We start from the raw sequence: 20,915 nt of genomic DNA on the forward strand, positions 1-20,915 counted from the left end.
GGTACGGTAGTGTGTCGAGGCTGCCTGGCGTGCGGCCGCTGCCCAGTGGCCGCTGCCTGCCGGCAGACCTGTGCGTCGCATCAGCGTCCGCTCTCTCTGTAAAAGTAGAGATGAGCAGCGCAGTGTCCGTGGTCTGTGCAGCTTCAGGTTTATGCAGGACGCGCTCCCAAGATTAAGTGTGACGATATTAATGTAGCAACATTTCCAGATGATAAGAATGGCAGACTGGTCAGAGACCATTACATTTATGATTTCATTTTCTTGTTGCTTGCCATATCTAATAAAGGCTAGTTTGTGTTACTCCTTAATAAGTAGGCCTAATGTTTTTTATTATAGCTTACATTGGTTTCATTACCTTCTCAATTAGTCTCACATCCCTGGACCGATAACGTGGCCTTTATATGTATATAGTGTAGTTTACATTCATCACACCGGGAACACCACAATGCTTCTTAATCTTTTTATTTTGGTGCGGTCACTTGCCAGAAGACTAAAAAAACATGAATATTGTTTTACCTATGCTCACAGCGTGTATTGAAGTCACTTACTTATTTTTCTAGTTGTTGTCCCTTTCTGATTGTTCTGTATGAACATTAATATGAACACGGGCGGCTGTGGCTCAGTGGTAGAGCGGTTGCCTGCCAATCGGAAGGTTGGTGGTTCGATCCTTGCCCCTGCAGTCATTGTCGAAGTGTCCTTGGGCAAGACACTGAACCCTGAGTTGCCCCCGGTGCTGCGCATCGGAGTGTGTATGTGTGTGAAAGTTTATCTGATGAGCAGGTGGCACCTTGTACGGCATCCTCGGCCACAGTGTATGAATGTGTGTGAATGGTGAATGTTTCCTGTAGATGTAAAAGCGCTTTGAGCAGTTGTTAAGACTGGAAAAGCGCTATATAAATACAGCACATTTACATTTAATTGTACACAGAATTGGACATAGCTTATAGAGATTTGTGCGTGGTCGTAAAACATGTTTTCACGTTGTGAATAAGGGTTTGAAATTAAGCCTAAAGTCCTTAGGGTCCATTTCCTGAGGAACATTATTTCCCTCTGCTCACTTTTAAGGCAAAGGCTATATTTTTACACCCACACATTCAATCGGGTCCGCTATGTTGGGCTTTTTCCTCTCCGTTTGATAAGAGCCGTAATTCCCTTTTTGCATATTCTTCCCCTCCTCGTTACATTCCATTAGAAGCTGCTGCTGCTCATGATTTGCTCTGTGATTGATACCGTGGTCTATTTGAGAAAGCCGTGAACGTGCACTTATCCCAGCTATCTACACCTGGCTTGACATAGCTTCGCCTGTTCATCCTTGCTCGGCAAACGTGCAACCGATTAAGCCGCGATGAGCAGATCACACTAAGTCAAGCTGCGCTTTTTCACTTATCCTGGATATCTTTATTCTACGTTCGTGCAACAGGCCCCAGGTCTGTGTGAGTGTGTGTGTCTGTGAGTGAGTAAGTGATACAGAGAGAGAGAGAGAAACAAAGAGAGAGATGGGGGCGGGGGGTTGGAATGTGTTTGTGTATGTATCTTAATTTGTAATATTATTCATTTATACCACAACTGCCTTTTATTTTTTTTATAAAACACAGCAAGAAAGTTTCAGACACTCAAAAAAACTGGTTAGAGCCAGCAGACACTTTAAAAAAAATAAAGAAAAAAAACTCAGACGGCAGAGATGCAACCCGAGTAGCATTCTACCAACACCATGTCTGAACAAACCCCACGTTACCAGAAGTCTCCTGGTTACTAGGAACTAGTTCAAACCGAAGTATAAAACAAACCTGAAGCTGAAGAAACCCTAAATGTTAACGGAAAAGCCCCGTGGACCTGAGGAGAGAGATGTTCACTTCTCTGTGTTCTGTGCACGAGTGAGCGGAGCGGCACACAGCAACAGAATGAATTTGTGTGTGTAGGGAGGGGTGCTGGGATTAGCCTATCACAGAATAGTGTAGGGGAGGGGCGCTGTGACTAGCCTATCACAGAATAGTGTAAGGGAGAGGCGCTGTGACTAGTACTGTGACTAGCCTATCACAGAACGGAGACACAGTCAATGGAGACTTTCATTAAATCCGAGTACAGATATTGACTCGCATTACTCGTATAATACTTGTACTCAGCAAAAGTGCTTTATCCGTACCGGATACTCGTTTCAGCCGGGTACTCGGCTCATCCCTAATCAATATACACCTATTTTAATGCAGGCTGATAATAAGGTAAACCCACTGCTGAGTGAACAGAAAAAGCCTGGTCGGGACCAGGCTAACAGGTTCTAGTTACAGATGGATTTATTGCATTTGTCGTCAAATAAAGCTGAAAATATTGGCCATCTTAAATTGCAAAATATTTTCCCTTTTATCAAGTTATCACTCACTTTTCTTCAATTGATATCAATAAATAACCCTTCATTCAATTCAAAACACACAGGGTACACAGTCCCTTTTTAAAACCAGTTTTAAAACTTCTTGTCACCTTTCAGAACACAAAGTTATGTGTCTGACTAATAAAAGTCTTTCAGAAACAACTGGTAAACAAGGGCTTATTTGTGTACATCTCCTCTTGACGAGTAGTCAGGCATAAGCAGGTTTTGGGCCGGGCACAAGCAGGTTTGGGAACGTTCACACAGTTCCAAGTTCACTTCCTCCGGGAAATAAACAACCCCATGGTTCTGGTTACTGATGGATTAATTGCACATCTTATTCACAGCCATCACATCCACAGTCATCACATCCACCGTCGTAACAATCCACTGTCGTTGGCAATCCACCATTAAACTACAGTATGACAATGTAAAAGATAAAAACGTCTACATACAATTGTAGTTTCCCCTTGTGGGATTAATAAAGTATACATTATTATCATTATTATTATACACTGTAAAAGTAAATACAAATACACTCGTTTGGAGCGCCCTCGTACCCACACCACAGGCAGCCTCCGCATTTAGGTGCATCTGCATCATCATAGCAATTTATTGATACCATCAATGTTTTCTTATTATAGCTTGATATGTCGCTATCAGCTGGCACATAAGGACTATGACATATTACACCTTCTGCAATAATTACTCGTATGTAGGTAGACGGCACAATCTGTTTTTTCTAGGAAAAACTTTGTTCGCAAATGTTTGCTTGAACGTTGTGTGATTTTGTGCGAAAATGAATGGACTTAAAATGTCTCAAATCAAATACCAATTTGACCACAAAACAGCAGGAGTTGTTGTTTTTTTTACCAAACTTCAGATTCGATTCAACAAGTTGATTGACAAGTGGATGGAAACTTAGCTAGTGACATGTTAGAGTTTTGATTGGTACAAATGCAGGGCTGCCAACTCTCACGCATTGGCCAAGAGACACACGCATTTGACTGGTTTTACACGCTCACACACCACACCCCCGATTTCTCACGCTGAAGTGTCAACCCGGTCAGTCAAATTTCTGAAAGATGAGTTTATCTGTAGATCTACCTGTTAAGCCACTCGTGATCGATTAGTTGTGCTTTCAGAGACTGTGAGGGGGTTCAAGAGCGCTCCCTGTCTGTGGAAGTTTTGAATTGTCGCAAACTGAGAACATTTTTTTCACGATCCGTTGCTGGTGTATTTCCCCGGCTTCAGGTATGTGCTCTGAGTATTATAGACCCGTCCGTCACTTCGTGTCTACTCTCTCTGTAAAGATAGAGGTGAGCAGCTGGTAGAGTAGCAACTTCAGTTCATTTTAGTGGACTCGCTCAGCTGTGAACAGCGACGCGTTGCATCCGTGCTCTACCTCTGATGAAGAGCAGCGTACAGCCGCTTCTAAACTCTGTCAGAGACCAGAGACCCAAATGGGCCTCTGTGTCTGTGCGACGATCTGAGTGAGATACTACCATATCAGCGGATTAATGAAATGCACAGCAGACTGTATTACAACTCTCCAAAAACTTGGGAGGAGTTAAATTTTGAATGTGCACAAAGTTGTAAACATGAGCAGAAATCTGATGAAACACATCTGAGCTATAATATACTATATATACTATAGATACTATATACGATACTATACTATATATACAATACTGCAACGTTGGGCCCCTATTGTGCTTCTCTAACCTCTGTGCATCTCTAAATGTAACTGTAAATAATTCATTCAATGTTTCATAAAATGAATAAATATCCTTTATTTTCCCAAAAAAAGTAAATACAGGAAGTGGGGCACAGAGGATGAGGGCCAAACATTACTGAGCCTTGGCACAAAGGTTAAAGGATTAGAATTTATGTAAATCAGTGGTTCTTATTCTTTAGAATTTCAGTGGTCTTAGTTGATCCCTCAACATTAATTTAACTTTGGGTCCCTGGTCCCTACACCTGTTCCCCACAGACCCAAATCTTCTCAGCTGTTGCTGACATATGCTACTGTCTCTTCATGTGGTTCATTATGTTTGGCACATTGTCTGGGTCACTTCTTTATATCATAAGAAGTTAATAATGTAAATGCTAAATGCCCTAATACCTGTTGATATTACAACAATGCAAAGGCTCTGAACCCTACAGTTTTGCACATATCATGTAAGACTTGATTTCTCCATTTTTTTGCACAAAACTCTCCAGAAAGTGCCATTTAATGGTTTATTTTCAAAAAGAAATCCTGGGGGGCAGACCCCCACACCCCCCTAACCCCCCCACACATAACAAATCCCAATTTAGACCCTGAAGGATAATGATGCTGAAAGAGCCAAAAAAAAGTGCTTTGTATGTGGCAAAATATGGGTTGATATAACGTCAAAAGTATGTATGTATGCAGCAGTATACCACCACAGGACGCTGATGTACATCACTCTGACAATAAATACCTGCGGTGACCTGCGTCTGATGTGTTGTGTGTGTGAGAATATTTCAGTTTACTTTGTCAGGGAAGTTTTATAAGAATTGCACACTGCTACACATAACATGCAGTCAAGTAACATTCGGTGTAGCTGAGCCTTTACCATTAATTAATCGTGACATTTAAGTGTGTTTAATAGTGAAAACAGTTAATCACTGCATCGCTACTTGATTTATAGTCAGATTTTCAGTCTTGCTCTCATGCTCGATACCTGTGTGAAAGCATCAGTAAATCAGCTGTCAAAGGCTTTCTATACAGTCACCAAGGCTGACCTACTTTGTTCAACTAGCCCTGCACACGCACAAATTACATCAATCCCCTGTCTTCCACTAGAAAATATCCATGGGGAGAACACCTATCTCACCTAACTGTTCTGTATTTCTATATCATATAATATCACAAAACGAGACCAAGATTAAGAACAATGACATGGCTAAAGAAGAAAAGTGTTTATCCTTTCACTTCTTATTAAACCTTTACTACAAAAATAGCTCTCATTGAATAAAACATGCATTAAAATTTTTTTGACACAAATAATAAGCAAATGGTCTTTAAGAAGTATTAGCTTCACTTTATTTGCTTGTAACATGGCCTCATCACCTTCATGTGTACATATGATGCTAAATGCTTTTTTTTTCTTCTTCAAAGAAAACAAACATAACTGTAATTATTCTATCACAGAAACAGACTGCAGTCAAGCTCGCCGTCCGTCACTCGCATAGCCTCGTTGTCGGGCCAGCTGCCGCTAAAATGGGAGGCAGAGCAAAGTCTCGGTGACCTAAACAGATGTAGTAACGTCGCTCGCAAAACAATGTTTGGTAATTTTAAAGAAATTAGCTAGTTTGACCATGGAGATGCAAGGCATTCTGTGTTTATTTTCTTGCTCCCGCCCCCAGAAACATCCGACCAATAAAAGGAGTGGATGTTTTTGCGTGATTTCTAATGGTGCGTTTTGGTACGTTTGGATTTTTCTAAGTGTGAAACCAAACCATACCATACTGACCGAGGGCAAATTGCTCCAAGTTTAAAAACTCACCAACTGATTTGGACCAAAGCAAACAAACTACAGGTGTGAAAACGCCCTTAAATGATTATTCCATTGTCAATTGTTTAAACAAGACATTAATCTATTAGGAAATGATATTATTGAAAACAATGTCTCATCAGTTTAATAAATTTCAACAGGCAACAGAATTTAAAAACGTATGTTCAAAAGTTCTCTGAAGTCATTCCTGACCAAATCCCTATGTGTTTTTTAATGCAAAATCCATAGCTTCCCTGAAATCCTTGAATTTCTTCAGGACTAGCAACCGCTGTCAGTTAATGCCTGTTTTTGCAGTGGGTAAATGACGGCCTTGTCTGAGGGACAGCTCACGGAGAAAATCCATTGAAGGTCATTGGTAGAAGCCCAGTGGTGGAATTGCATTTGCTCTCATCGCCTAGGCCAGGATACCCCCACGTTTTAAGGGTCCCTCTCTGCAAAAGAAATACACCAAAGAACACCAACAAAGAAATTAAACCTAGCATGTAGAAAACGTTTTAAAAGGAGGGAAAGACAAAGACAGATCTTATGAAAAGAGAGTGGTAAAAGTTAACAAAACTACTGTACATGGTAGCTGATGAAAATAAATAAAACTCAAACCACAACTAAAGGAAGGCAATTTAACAAGAGAAAACACATTGGGGATAGTAGTGTAGTAGTGCAATATGTGTACACATATTCCACATCTCGCAAGAATACTTAGCCTCAACATCCAGCGGGTAGTCCCTCCAAAATGCAACCACGCATTCCTCTGCCCTTCTTTTGTTGCTGCCCACTGCTGACTCAAAGAGCTGTTCTAGTACATTAGCTGAGTGGGGATGGCTGGTGACAAAAACAGCAGACTGAAAGCATCTGGTTGCATTCTTATTGCATCAAGACCACCAAGGGTCTTCATCCTCTGCTTGAATCTGTGAAAATATATCATGAGAAGATATAAATAACTGTTTTCAAGTTGGATAAATGATCACACAGCACATGAAAGGGATGACTTACAAGACAGTTCAGTGTTTTTCTATCTAAAATAATGTTACTTAATGATACATGCAAACCTGTGTTCTGTGTATAAGGTTGTACACTGGCTTTTAAAAATATATGTTGAAATCTTTAATTATTCTTAATTATGTTTGCTAAAAAATGGAGTTACACAAACCTTTGAAATGCTCCACTGACTCGATGAACCACCTGAAACACGATGATATCCTCCAACAAGAGCTCTTTGTCCTCTATGTGTTTCAAAGGACTTAGACATCCAGCACTGGCCAGATAATCTGTACGTAGTTCTGCGGCCTGTTGCAGTTTATCAAAAGATCTACATTTGGACACCAAACAAAAATATAGGAGAAGCAAATAAACAAATTATAGTTGACTAAACAACACTTAACTCTAGAACAGCAAACAAACTCAACATTATGTTCTTCACTGATATGTAACATATAATCCATTGCAGCCATATTGGATTTGACTATACTCTAATCTGATTCATTAAATATTAAAAACAAGAAATGAAGCCTTCCAGGTTCAGAAAGTAAGTCAGTTACAGTAAAATAACCGATAGAGCACAGCAATGTGCCATTTTCTCCATAACTGTACAGCTTATCTCCTTGTCATATTTTTTCTGTGTACTGCTTCAGTATTCCAAAAGACAAAGTAGTATCCTCGACTTCATTATTTATTTAAAAAATGAAATTGAACATACTATAAATGAATGAAGATGCATAAATAAGTTTGCATCACAATTCAACTTAATGGCAATCTTCTTTTCACACATATAGGATAAACATCGTCACGCAGTCAGATGATTTCAACTCAACTAGCTAGCCAGCCGATGCTAGAGCTAAATCTCTCATTTGACGCCATTTTTGCTGTAAACGACCTACTCTGATGTCTCCATACCCAAAGATAGGCGATATAAAATAAAGAACTACACTGTAATAAGCTGGGCACTGAATAGGAAATTAGTTTGAAATTTAATAAAGAGAAGCGCAGCACTGGGTACTAGAACTACCAATATGCTTCCATAACTGCTGCTAGCTTATTCTCCTAGCCAAAGTCATATTTATTTGTACAGTAAAGTATCATACACTGTGTTTATTCTAAGGGCCTTACAGGGTTGTCTCTCTCATGTTAAACAGCAGATCTAATTCTGCTTGCTCCAACTTGCTTGATCAAATTAACCATGGAGTTTTCAATGAAAAATGGCTAACCCGTGTTATATGTGGTTAGCAACTAGCACAAGGCTACTTAGTCAGCGCTAACATCACGACCATGCTAACATTAATTTGGGGGGGACAATGCAGATAGGATGACGTTTATAAAAAAAGAGTCCTTGGCTATTTTTCAACTTACACTCAACTTACCTCTTCCTGGATTTCAACAAAATCCACCGAAATGCTGTCTCGTCTGGTAACGGGGGTCCTCCGGGTTCCACTGAACAAGAACTAGAAGCGCTAGCGCTGGAGCCAAGTCTGACTCGATTGGCAGTTCCACACCTGAATAATCTCTGCATCTCCAAATCAGAGCTCTGTTTGGACATCGTTGACAATAGCTCACCATTTCCTAAAATATTATTTAGAAGACCCACAGCTTTAGTTAGACTCTCTCTGTCCATTACAGCAACACTACAGTCAAACTATTATAATGACAGTGCAGGATTTTGACCGTCAAATACCCCTTCTTCTTAGTAAACCAGTCAGGAGCTGAGTAATCAAACTCCCTTCCGTTTCAATCAAACTCTCTCACATGCACTACTATGGTCTCTCACACACATGACTACACACACACACACACACACACACACACACGCACACACTACTGTACTCTCTCACCTAGACTACTATACCCTCTCCTACATACTGTACATGTAAAAGGATTACAATAGTGTGTGTATGAGTATAGTGGTGAATATGCAAGATTATGATAAGACAGAAGTATGAATTATTTCATTTGTATGTGTGTGTAAAAGAACAATATTCAATGTTCTTCATATTGCTGTCTGACTGATATACTGTACCTATGTTATATATTTTGTTGAGTTGTGTACTTATACTATCATAAATGTTTTCAACAATGCGCAAATCCAGAGAAATGTGTTATTTTATTTTAATGACACAGGACGTTTAATTTTTTGTCAGTGGCGTCATAAAACCTTTGACCCTTTGGTTACTCTAACTTCCGTCAAAACAAGCTTTCAGACGTTTGAGAGTAATAGCAAATCATACAATGTCACAGAAAGAACTGTAATAAAACTTGCTTTCTGCCACACAGCATCATTTTGTCATTAATGACATGCCACTTGCAACACAGCAATACAGCAGAGACCTTATTTATTGATACATTTCAATATCGATAGATCCAGTTTATCTAATGTGACCAGATTTCTCAGACAAAATCCGGGGACATTTTCAGCTCAGAAGCGTAAATACCTCCAAAACAGGATATGTTTTTATCTTTGTTAAACTTAAAACAGGGACACAGCCCCAGGGGCATCACAAGACCTAGAGCTGCACTGGGTGACATTACTTCTTGTTGACGTTCAAAGTATTTTCAAACAAAATAAGACTAGCTCGCCCCTCCCTCCTCCTCAGCCCCTCCCTCTGTTTGCTGATTGGGCCGCGAATTATCTGGCCGGAGAAAGCCCGCGAATATACCACAAACCCAGACGGTGTGCTGAAGGAAAATGAAAATTGAGCAAAAGTACGTAGGAGGGCGGAGCCAGGCTATCAATCTGGTGCACTTTGAAAAGAAATTCAGAGGTTAGACTTGATGTTCTTATAGATGGAAATATTTGTGCTGTAGCCTGAACTAGTTTGCACTTCAGAATTTTAACAATGCACACACAGGTGGAATTGTTTTTTCTTCATATTTTTGCATTAATGTCACTAGGAAGCATACCAGTAGAAATGTATATTCATATAAGTAAGTGGGATTGTCTGGAATCTGGCAATATAATAACCATTATGGTGGGATACACTGGATAAGCAATTTACAAAATTGTCTGTGCTGACATAAATAGTTTACATGAGAATAAATGAATTATAATTTCGGAGACCATGTAGAAAATGTGTTGCAATTTCAAAACCGGATTACTCGAGAACCGCTTGTTGTACTGATCCATGTGTTGAGTGAAGAGTTTGCGGTATTTCACAGAGAGTAATGGGTGTGCAGAGATTTAGGCATAACGTAAACAAACATGATAACATGGCCACCAGGGATGAGCCGAATACCCGGCTGAAACGAGTATCCGGTACGGATAAAGCACTTTTGCCGAGTACAAGTATTATACGAGTAATGCGAGTCAATATCTGTACTCGGATTGAATACGTCTCCACTGACTGTGTCTCCGTTCTGTGATAGGCTAGTCACAGTGCTAGTCCCAGCGTCCCTCCCCTACACTATTCTGTGATAGGCTAGTCCCAGCACCCCTCCCTACACACAAAGATTCCTCCTGTTGTTGTGTCCCAACGGCTGTTCTAACACACGCTCAGGACACGGAGAAGCGAACATCTCTCTGCTCAGGTCTATAAAATAAAAAAGAACCCCCCCCCCCCCCCAAAAAATGATTAACAGTTAAAAAAAGAAAGTTATATTTGAGTATGAAAACTCTTGTTCATTACATTTTACTTAATAATTGCAACCACATTGTTGTATTTATTGTTGCAAAACTTGTTATATACTGTAGGCCTATATAGTTTGTTTGTTACCATGACAACACCACTGGTCTGAACCTCAATGCTGATGCTGTCACGGAAATAGTTTTCTAATCAGCAATAAATATAACAATTTCTGATCAACCCATATCAATTACATGCTTAAAATAACATGCTAGTTAAAGCCCCGCCCATTTCAAGACAACCCGACCCACTTCCGGGTTAGGCCCCGCCCATAGACCGTTAAAATGAGTGGACAGAGCATCCGGTTTCGAAAAGTGCAACCACTGCGGAAGTAACTTAAACCTGCATTCTATCTGAATTCCTGCAGAGGGCGACACGCGTGGTTGCAAAAGAGGTTGGTTTCAATAGAAGTCTATGGAGAAATGAGCCACTTCTCACTTGATTTATTACCTCAGTAAACATCTTCATAATGAGTTTATGGTCTCGATCGCTAGTTCTAAGTATCCTGCAATACAGAATGATATTCATTTTTGAAATTACGGTCTCGTTGATTTTAAAATAGGCGATAAAGCCGGGGGTGTTTTAGGGCGTGGCTATGATGTGATTGACAGTTCTCGGCCTGTCAATCATGACAGAGTGTTAGCAAAGCTTGTCCATGGCACGTAAACTTAATTTTGGGGGTTGACTCCGTTTTATCGCTGTGGCTGTGACACTTTGGTCGGCTAATAATGTCTTGTTCAGCGGTCGGTTGCACGGCAAGACACTCAAAGGAATCGGCAGTTCAGTTTTTCCGGTAAGTAAAATTATATTTTGTTTTAATACAGTTTTTCGTTAGCCAACGTTAGCATCTCAATTAATATCAGTTAGCTAGCTTCTAGATTGCACCTTGCTAAGCAAGCTAGCGGGCTAACTAATAAGGCTATGCAGACCGTATAAACGTCTATGTATAAACGTATTCAAATATATTTAATGTTACAGTCGAATACAGTAGGTATGCACCGATCTCGCCAACGATCTCGCCTGTGATCTGTTGATCTGTAATAGGTGGTATTAATGCTAATCGATGCGCATGTAATGGTAACGTTAGCTTAAAATCAAAGCCTGATGTAGCTAACCTTATATTGCAAATTCATAAACCCTATTAGCACGGGGTAAGATCATCGTGGAACAGCGTGTGATTCAGACATAACCCCTCACATCTGAGTTTCGTGTGGCGGATTTGTACGTCAAACGTAGACCTGCTTTTGACTCAAATATATGTATCCCGAAAGTTTGGGCAACGTTACCCTGAGGCGGGCGAATTGGACGGCCATGGCGAGACCTGCGCACCCCACCCCAGTCGGGGCTGCGGATCTTTCTGGGCGAGAGGTTACCAGGCACCCTATCACCCTCGCCGCGGCAGCACCCACAGCGTCACCCACAGCATCACCATCACCACACGGACAAAGCTGCGGGCGGGAGCGCGTTGACTTGGAGACGGAGGTCTCCGGGTGGGGGAGTGGGTCAGATTGTTAGCGATAAAATGGCGCACATGAAACAATTAGACATTATTGTAAAGTTACGTTGGGGTATGACATTATATTAATCTATTAAATATACATTTCAATAATTTTCATTACAGATGCATACAGCAGACGTGGTGCCTTGTTAGTGTAAATTGATAGTATATACACCTTTGGGATGTGAGTTCTAAATGCACAACATGAATTTCTGTCCTAACAGACTTCCTTTTAATGATGCCAGGCTGAAGCTATGGTTGGCGAACATGAGGAGAGAGAGGCCAGCAAATGGAACCACGAAAAGTCACGTCTGCAGTTCACACTTTGAGGAAGATCAGTTTTTTAGAGACAAGCAGGTATTATTAATTTAAATAAATCATTTAGTGTGTGTCTCATAAATTAGCTCATATATTAATAATTGTGATCTACAGTGCCTTAACTACATGTTTGTCTTTTACTGTAACTACAAAGGTATCCGCACTGAAAACTGAATGAGCAGAGCCTCCAGAAGGAAGACCTGGTGTATAGAGCGGCGTATTTGGTGCCATTTCATCTGGATGTGGAAACCAGACAGCGTTGACCACATCCAAAGTTCTCAAATGTGTTCTGATTGTAAAAATGCCAGAAAATCATTTTTGGTTCAGCTTCTTCTGCTGGAAGGATGGACCAACTTTTGGCACTTGGTAGTTAGAGGTTCAATTTATTGTGGTTGACTTAATTTCTGCTGTAGTTTGATAGGTGATAGTAGTAACATTAAATAGTTTTGTGGATTAAAACTTTTATAAATATTAAACTGGAATAAAATAATGAATATACTCTAGCAGTCACCACTTTCACAGGTGAAAGTATGTTTGGTAATTTCACATAAAGGGTTTTGTATATTTTATGTATTTATGTACTGTTAGAATTAAATATTGACATTGCATGTCCTTGTATGGTTTTTAGTTTTCATACTTTAAAAATGTCAGTAACTAATGATTAAATCAAATGTACCTGATACATTTGATTTAATCATTAGTTACTGACATTTAATAAGTTGTTTAATTCTCCTTTGCAATTTGTGATCATACGCTATGATTTTACAATAGCCCTGCACAGATTAAACAGCACCTAGTGCATTTTCAATTACCTACTAAAAATGTTCAAAATACACACAAGAAAAGCAAGTATGGTAACATTTATGTGTATTACAGCCAAAATTGAAAGACACTTTTAATCAATTACAAATTCTATAAAATTACCAATGTCTTCTTGTATGACTACAATGCTGGATGTTCCTATAGTTACTTCAGAAAAACAACAAATGTAGCTTTAGAAGGACCTTTATTTCACATTGAAATGGGCATCAACTTAAAAAAAATACATTAACCAAACACTAAAGATTTTTAAAAATGTATGAATTAAATAATGTAGTTTACCTTTTACAAGAGTAAATTCCATACATAAAACACTGCTGTGGGTTAAGGTAAAGGCAAACTTAACTGTCATAAGACATGTCTGCATAATAAAGAGGTCGTTGAATCTCTGTCACACTGTTAATTACAGTAGAAATGGTTGACATTACAAACCACAATATAAAAATACCGCTTAACATTTAAATCTTACAGCACTTGTGCTATCATGCCTGGATACTGCAGGTGGAGGTGCTGCAGGTGGAGGTGCTGCAGGTTCTCGTTCATCCCTGCGACGAGGTTGACGCCCTTGACATCTCTCAGGTCATTCCTGCCACAGTGAATAAGGAGGACGTCCGGGACAGCTCTTCCTTGTAGGGACTGGTAAAAGAAAGGCAGAAGTCTCTTCCACTGCAGACCAGCCAAGCAAATATTTTAAGCTATAGAGAAAAAGGATAAATGAACAGCACTCTTAATTACACACTATTTGAAAATGCATTATTACCTTGGCTTAGTTGTAAAAAAGTCTGATTAAAGTTTAATGTTATACAATATATAGCAAAAGAAAATTAACTATTACTATTGCTTACTTCTGGGTCATTTGGGGGGTGAACATGCTATTGTGGCTCTCAGCACTCTTATTTCTAAAAGAATGAAAGAATCATCAATTTCAATTTGAGCCCCTGATAGTTAAATATCTATGCACACTAGCATGTAACTACTTCATTAATTATCCAGGAGAATACACATGAATCAACAACAGTCCATTGTTCTTTAGTGTAACAGTAACTTAGTTAAAGGAGCTTATTTCTGCTAACATTAGCTCTTAACAGCATGTCAAGGTTAAATGCCCCAACTATAGACTGACAGGGCATACAGTAGCACATTATTGGTGCATTATGGTTATTACAGTTAGCCGAACGTTATAAGAAACTTGGTTATACATGTGCTAATAGCGTTACACAATGATAAGCATTGACAGTCGCCGTTTTGCATTTCGCTGACACTATGTTTAAACTACGAGAAGTAAACTTCAATTAAAAAAATTAACGTTAGCATGTTTTACCATAGCTAGCTAAGCGGCAAGCTAACATTACAGACAATTTACATGGTAACTTCAGATACATTTACTTTGCAACGTGACTCTTATATGTTATATAACCATAGACTATATGGGACAAATATGTACTTAAAACCTAGAAGCTCAATCTTACCTTTAATTATTCAGCAGCAGTTGCATCCACATTGCCAGTGAAAGTGGTTAGCTAGAGTAATGGTAGAACAGCGTTGCTAGCTAACTCTCAGCTAACGTCAGTCAGATCCCGCCCATAGACTGTATATCCCGCCCACCGGTCTGTGGCTCCTCTCTCACTCCGCCCTCTTCTCTAAAATCGTCACATCCGCAACCAAGATGGCTGCGCCCATAAACGCAAACTCGACGACTCATTTCTGATCTCCACAAACCAATGGGTGACGTCACACATGCTCTGTCCATTCATTTTAACGGTCTATGGCCCCGCCCAGTCGGAGTACGGATCCGGATCCAGATAATTCATGTGGTAAACAGAAACAGATACAGATAATGCTGTACTCGCTCATCCCTAATGGCCACATTCTCATTAGGGGCTGAGCCCCCCTAAAGGTCTGATCCTAGAATCACCCCTGCTGCTACTTCATACACCTCAGAGGGGAATGTTGTAATGTTTACTGAACTACATTTATCTGACAGCTTTTGCTTTATTACTTCAGGCTTGTTTCTGCAACAGCTCATAGAGTATCAGATACAATAAAAACTATTGAAGAAATATTTTCCTTTGACATTGATCGAGTATTAAACAAGATTGCTGCAGTCGGCAGCGGCAAAACAAGCTACAATGTACGTTAATAGGATAATTGTCCAGTTTGCATTTACGTTCATAAAAGAGCTTGTTTTGCTACTGACAGACTCAGATTAATATTAAGTGTCTGACAACATAATGGAAAGGATTTCTAATGAGGTCGACCTTTCTGTTAAAGATTAAGACCCTTTTTAAAACATAAAAAGTCTGCAAAATTGCATTTGCTAAACCCACCAGACTCCATGTAAATAATTTGTAATTTTAGCATCGTAAAATACGGCTTTCTAAAACATCTCTGAGCAGCGCTTGCTCCGGCTGTCTTGAGCCTGCGTCGGTCACGGTGAAAACAGGGGACATTTCCGGGGACAGATCCAGCCGGGGACAGAGCCAGCTGGGGACAGGTCACCAATTCCGGGGACATCTGGTCATCCTAAATTTATCGTGCTACGTTTACTCATGCTAATGCTCGGTGGGGAATGCTAACGTTGTAAGGTTACAACATCATCAAGTATAATTGTTTTAATCAAGGTAAAGTTAACATTTAACAGCACTGGGCTAGCATTAACGGTAGCTGTATAGATAGAAGATAAATCTAATGCTAATTTAGCCAGCTATCCCTCCCTGTTTTTTCTGCCTCACTCCCAGCTGCTAAGGGACTTCAGTCGGGTGAAAGCGGACAACAGCCCCAGGGAAACGACACATCCACAGTTAACCAGCAGCCAGCTACTATCATCTACAATCAACTCCAGTGCCGGGTGACAACAATGCTAATGGCAGTAACAGAAAGTTTGATGTGCCGTCGGGGAAACAGACTTCACCCATGGCGTCAGAGTCTGGCTTGCCCCGTGTTGTGCTGAAATTCTCCCCCCTTTAGCGTTTAGCTGTCTTTTTTACAGTTACAATTGACCCACAAGGGTGACTGTCCTGTGGACGAATGGTGAAGGTGGGGAGAGTCTGAAAGCAGCACCTAGCAGTTTTTCTATTGATGTAGGCGTATCTTTGGAGATCTATCTAGATCCTCGGCGGCCAGCCCCAACTGCGAAGTAAGTCTCATAGCAGGGCTGAGTAACAACACAACAAACCATTTTCCTCCCCGGTTCTGAAAAAAATCTAAAAGTGACACTGACGTCAAATATATTGTGGTATTGTGGTTTAGCTGCTGGCTAATGCTAGCTTGCTTGCTCGCTAACATTAGCTACCAATACAGGTTAAATTTTTAAAAAATTTAATTATGTGGTGGAAACTGCAGCTCTTTTATCAGAATGCATGAATAAACATTACTCAACGTAACGTGGCTAAAACTGTAAAGGATAAACCTATCCGTCAAAAAGACATATTTTAATCAGCAATTGTGTTAAACTACAACTCCCGCATTGCCAGTACACAAAGTCCATTTCTACATCCACTGTTTTGATTTAGAGACCTCTAGCGGCAGAAAATTACATGTTGTACGTTCAAGTGGTTTAACCACAGAAATTGTTATGTTCCTTCAGAAATACAGATTGAGGCATTACATGCTAAAATTGTGTTGAGAAAAAGAAACAATTGAATTAGAAATGAAATATTCTTGCACAATGTTACAAGCTATTGGAGTCGGATATTCCACACAGTTGTCCTTAGAAATAAACCTGTCTAAAATAAAGGATACTTGATTGTTAAAAACAAAAAGGGGACATTCTAAAACGCTTAACGTGAAAAATCTTAACGTGGTTTAATGTACCTAAACAACGATCAAATCAATCATCACCATATTTACCATGGCCATATCTTGTCATGAACACTTAAGCCTGTCAAAAAAACTAAACTGAAATCCAACGATTATAGAAGATATCTCACATTAAAGTTTTCTTCTTCATTGGTGTCTATGGCGAGGAAAAGGCTTAACGTGGTTTAACGTACCTAAACAATAAGCAATGATTACCAAGTTTCTCTCTCATATTGATCCTTATAACTACTGAAAACTGTCAAAATATTGGACCCAAAGTCCTCTTATTATGGACGTTAGCTGACATAAAGCGTTTCTGCTCCACAAAGCCTTGTAAGAAAAAGCTTAACGTGGTTTAATGTACCTAAACATCAGTTATTACCATATTTTGCTCACATATTGCTGCTCATAACCAGTGAATGCTGTCAAAAAAATCTTACCCAAAGTCCAATTATTATAGGCGTTAGCTGACATAAAGCGTATCTGCTTCATTAAGGGATATTGTAAGGAAAAAGGCTAACGTGAAAAAGCTTAACGTGGTTTACTGTACCTGAACAACAATCAATTATCAACATATTTCTCTCACATATTGCTCCTCAAAACCAGTGAAAACTGTCAAAAATACTAACTCAAAGTCCTATTATTATGGACGTTAGCTGACATTGAGCGGAGCTACATTCAGTTAAGTTTTTCCTTACAATATCCCTTTGCAGACACGCTTAATGTCAGCTAACGTCCATAATAATAGGACTTTGGGTAAGCTTTTTTGACAGTTTTCACTGGTTATGAGGAGCAATATGTGAGAGAAATATGGTGATAATTGATCGTTGTTTAGGTACATTAAACCACGTTAAGCTTTTTCACGTTAAACGTTTTAGAATGTCCCACAAAAAGGTCTTAAAACCTTATTTAAACAGCACAGCTCTAGTTTGATATACTATGCGTAAAAAACAAAGTAAAGTTAAACTGATCAATAAAACACAAACTAAAACAAAACCTGGTGAGACTTTCACTTCTATGTGCCACAAAAGATTAGAAACTTCATTCAGTAAATCAAACAGCTGTGTGCTTGTGTTTCTCTCTGCCCTGTAAGGACACCCAATGAACAAGCTCTGTTACCATCAAGTGTTTAGAAATATAATACACAGGAGTGACAGAAAATATTTTGCACAAATAGAATAAAACGTGTTGTCTCTCATGCAATCAGAATAAAAAGATGAACATACCATTTTAGAGTCTAACTCGTGGTGCGAGTGTGCTAAGACTTTATCAACACTGGCAGCATCTGCGAAAGTGATGAAGCCAAAGCCCCTGTTGAGAAACAACACAACAGTATATAATGTTTCTAACATAAGTCAAACTTCACAGTTTTTATTTTTCACATTACAATGAGCTACTTTACATTTGTCTGATGAATCTTGAAATCAACACTGATTTATTCTTGCCCCATGTATATTTCTTATACTGTACATTTACCTATTCTATTTTAGTTTTCTGGGTTCACTTATCATTTGACTATTTTTGAATTTGTATTATTCACATTATTTAAAGAGCAATATAATATGATTATTATCTTTATACTAAATGCACGAATTTGGAATTGCATTTAAAATTAATTTGGACTTTGATTTTAAACACAATGACCTAAACACATCACATAATAATAAATGAGGGAATGGGAGTACTGGGAATATTCTCAAAGCTCCATGGTCAATGTGAAACTGCATTGCACTTCCATTCCATAGAAAATCCAAGTAAATGTCTATACGGTAATAATATCACTCCAGAAGCACAACAGGCTGAGTTTCTGTAAAATTTCATTTACCTGGAACGTTTAGTCGTTGGGTCTCTCATCACCATACATTCTCGGATTTCCCCGAATTTACTAAAATAATCTCTAAGGCTGTCTGGGGAAAAGCAGAGGCATAAAGTTAGTTGTTTTTAATCGTTAAATAAAAATATGAATAGCCTATGTGTTGTCAACAGTGGTTGTCCTCGTATATAGGGGTCGAATAAAGTAGGCTACTTGAAATCAAAATTACCTTGCGCCCAATGCGCCCTGTGCATATATAGAAACAAGTAGAAGCGGTCCTTACCTGGGGAAGTTTGCCAGCTGAGGCCACCGATAAACATTTTCCTGCCAAGGTAAAGCAACAAAAGTCAAACCAGATTTCCAATTAGCCATGTTGATGTTAAGCTAACTACTTGACGGGCTGGAGAAAAGTAAAAAGATGGTGACATTAATAGAGGCAACAAAACGGCGAGGCAACCCGACAGCAGTTTCCAAAGCCGAGATGAACAGCCCCGATACGCCCACCTCACTCCACTTTGGATCAAGGATCATGCCAACTTCCATTCAAATTATCAAGCAGTTCAAACCTGCTAGCTTCTAGGCAAAGGTAAATACCAATAGAACAAAACTTAGCTGGTTGACTGTTGGTACGAACACAGCCTTCAATTCGGCATACATGTAATAAACCAAATAATAAGATCTCAGTTCAACTTTTAAATTTAGTTCGGCTGTAAGACACTATTCACCTTTCTCCATCAAAACACATCTTAGTGGGTGGTGAGGAGCAGTGTGAGATGAAATGACGTTACATGCAATTAGAGCGTGTTTTATTGAAATTAAGTGAGGATAAGCGAGAGAAACAATATGTCGGTTTTACCGGTTAGCTTTTACTTTTTTTTTAGAAATTATTAATCACTCTTCTTAAACCCGTGTACTTTTGCCATCAAGAAAGGCAGCATTTTACTCCCAGATGTCTTAACGAAGTTTGGCATGTGGTCTTCTTCCACAAGCGCACAAACGGCACATACTGGGGACATCCGAGCGTTACGTTATAGCCACTGCAAAAGGGGGCAGGCCCGTTTGATAATATAACTAAACAAATGTGTAGTTGACGGGACCCGGAAAACAGTTGAGCTGGCAGTGCGATGTCGAGCTGCATATGTGCAGTTTAAAAAAATAAAAAAAAATGTTTATATAGACAAAATGTAACCTTACCCCGGGTCGTGTTGCGAATCATTCGGGCTTCCAGACGTGGTTTGGCTCCCGTCTCCTTCCATATCTGACACAGCTATAGGCAGTGACTAACGGATACACACAGACTGTAGGTCGGCAGATTAAACGGAGCTGTGTCAGCGAGCCGGGAATGCAGCGCTCCGTCACACGTGGGATCAGTTCGGTCTGAGGTCCCTCCTCCGACGTAACCCATCAACTACACGGACGTCAGTTTTCTACAACTCACAATAACTGCTTCAAGTCAAAGACATAATGATGTCTAAGGTTTAAGTACTGTGTTTCCGTAAGAATTTAAATCACATGGCATTGCATTAATGTTGCTTTCATGCCACCTGGGAATATCAGGTGTCACTCTCGAGTGACTCAAATCTGCAAGTCGAGTGCAGATTTGAGTCGCGCATGCTCAGATTTAAATGATTTACGGCATAACGTGTCATACCCAATGAGAGTCGAGTCAGACCCAAGGGGGTAAGCTGACGTCCACAAGGTGTAGTTTCTATGGCACCACTTTAATGCTACAAGCCACTCACCTGCCATTAACATTCCATTCAGTGCCATTCATTTTGGTGCCACTTTGACAGCGAATAACTTTACATCTGAAGCGTTTAAAAACTAAAGTTGTCCATTGTTCATTTCTAAAGAAACACAACAATGTATAAAAGGCACCATTGCCTTACCTTATGTAATGGCTCCGTAGCAGAAAAATAGGCTAACAATTCTGTCATAACCAAGCCACTTGCTGTCAAAAAACCGTATTGTCGGGAGAAGCACGCAGGCAGTTTCGAATTAGCTGTTTAGGTTTACTTACTGATGTTAACTAGCATTTTAGTTAGCAATAATTAGCCTGTGTCTATGTTATCTCCTAACATGTATTGTACCTACGCTCCCCGTCTTTGCAAGATTCGAAATTATTGAGATTTCTCTTGGCACAGCTACCAGAAGACAT

The 20,915-nt window shown here is 39.6% G+C and overlaps 1 protein-coding gene and 1 long non-coding RNA gene across 3 annotated transcripts in view; both read right to left on the reverse strand.

The window, feature by feature from the left end:
* Positions 1-20,269, reverse strand: part of LOC116674256 (RNA-binding protein Musashi homolog 2) — a 381,184-nt gene extending 360,915 nt beyond the window's left edge. The window contains exons 1-4 of one of the 2 annotated variants that reach the window (XM_032506859.1): positions 19,952-20,269; positions 19,041-19,081; positions 18,770-18,851; positions 18,171-18,255 (exon numbers count right to left, since the gene is read on the reverse strand). In XM_032506859.1, coding sequence (XP_032362750.1) covers positions 18,171-18,255; positions 18,770-18,851; positions 19,041-19,081; positions 19,952-20,013 — 270 coding nt within the window. In that variant the 5' untranslated portion in view covers positions 20,014-20,269. The remainder of the gene's footprint in view (positions 1-18,170; positions 18,256-18,769; positions 18,852-19,040; positions 19,082-19,951) is intronic. The other variant, XM_032506860.1, reaches the window with a different exon arrangement.
* LOC116674430 (uncharacterized) lies at positions 5,571-7,158 on the reverse strand. Its single transcript, XR_004328100.1, has 3 exons — positions 7,052-7,158; positions 6,601-6,809; positions 5,571-6,335 (listed from the first exon to the last, which is right to left on the reverse strand). It is a non-coding gene; the product is annotated as an uncharacterized LOC116674430 (long non-coding RNA).
* Positions 20,270-20,915: the final 646 nt, after the last annotated feature.

This window comes from Etheostoma spectabile, chromosome 3 (genome assembly GCF_008692095.1).
Source record: "Etheostoma spectabile isolate EspeVRDwgs_2016 chromosome 3, UIUC_Espe_1.0, whole genome shotgun sequence".
NCBI classification, from domain to species: domain Eukaryota; kingdom Metazoa; phylum Chordata; class Actinopteri; order Perciformes; family Percidae; genus Etheostoma; species Etheostoma spectabile.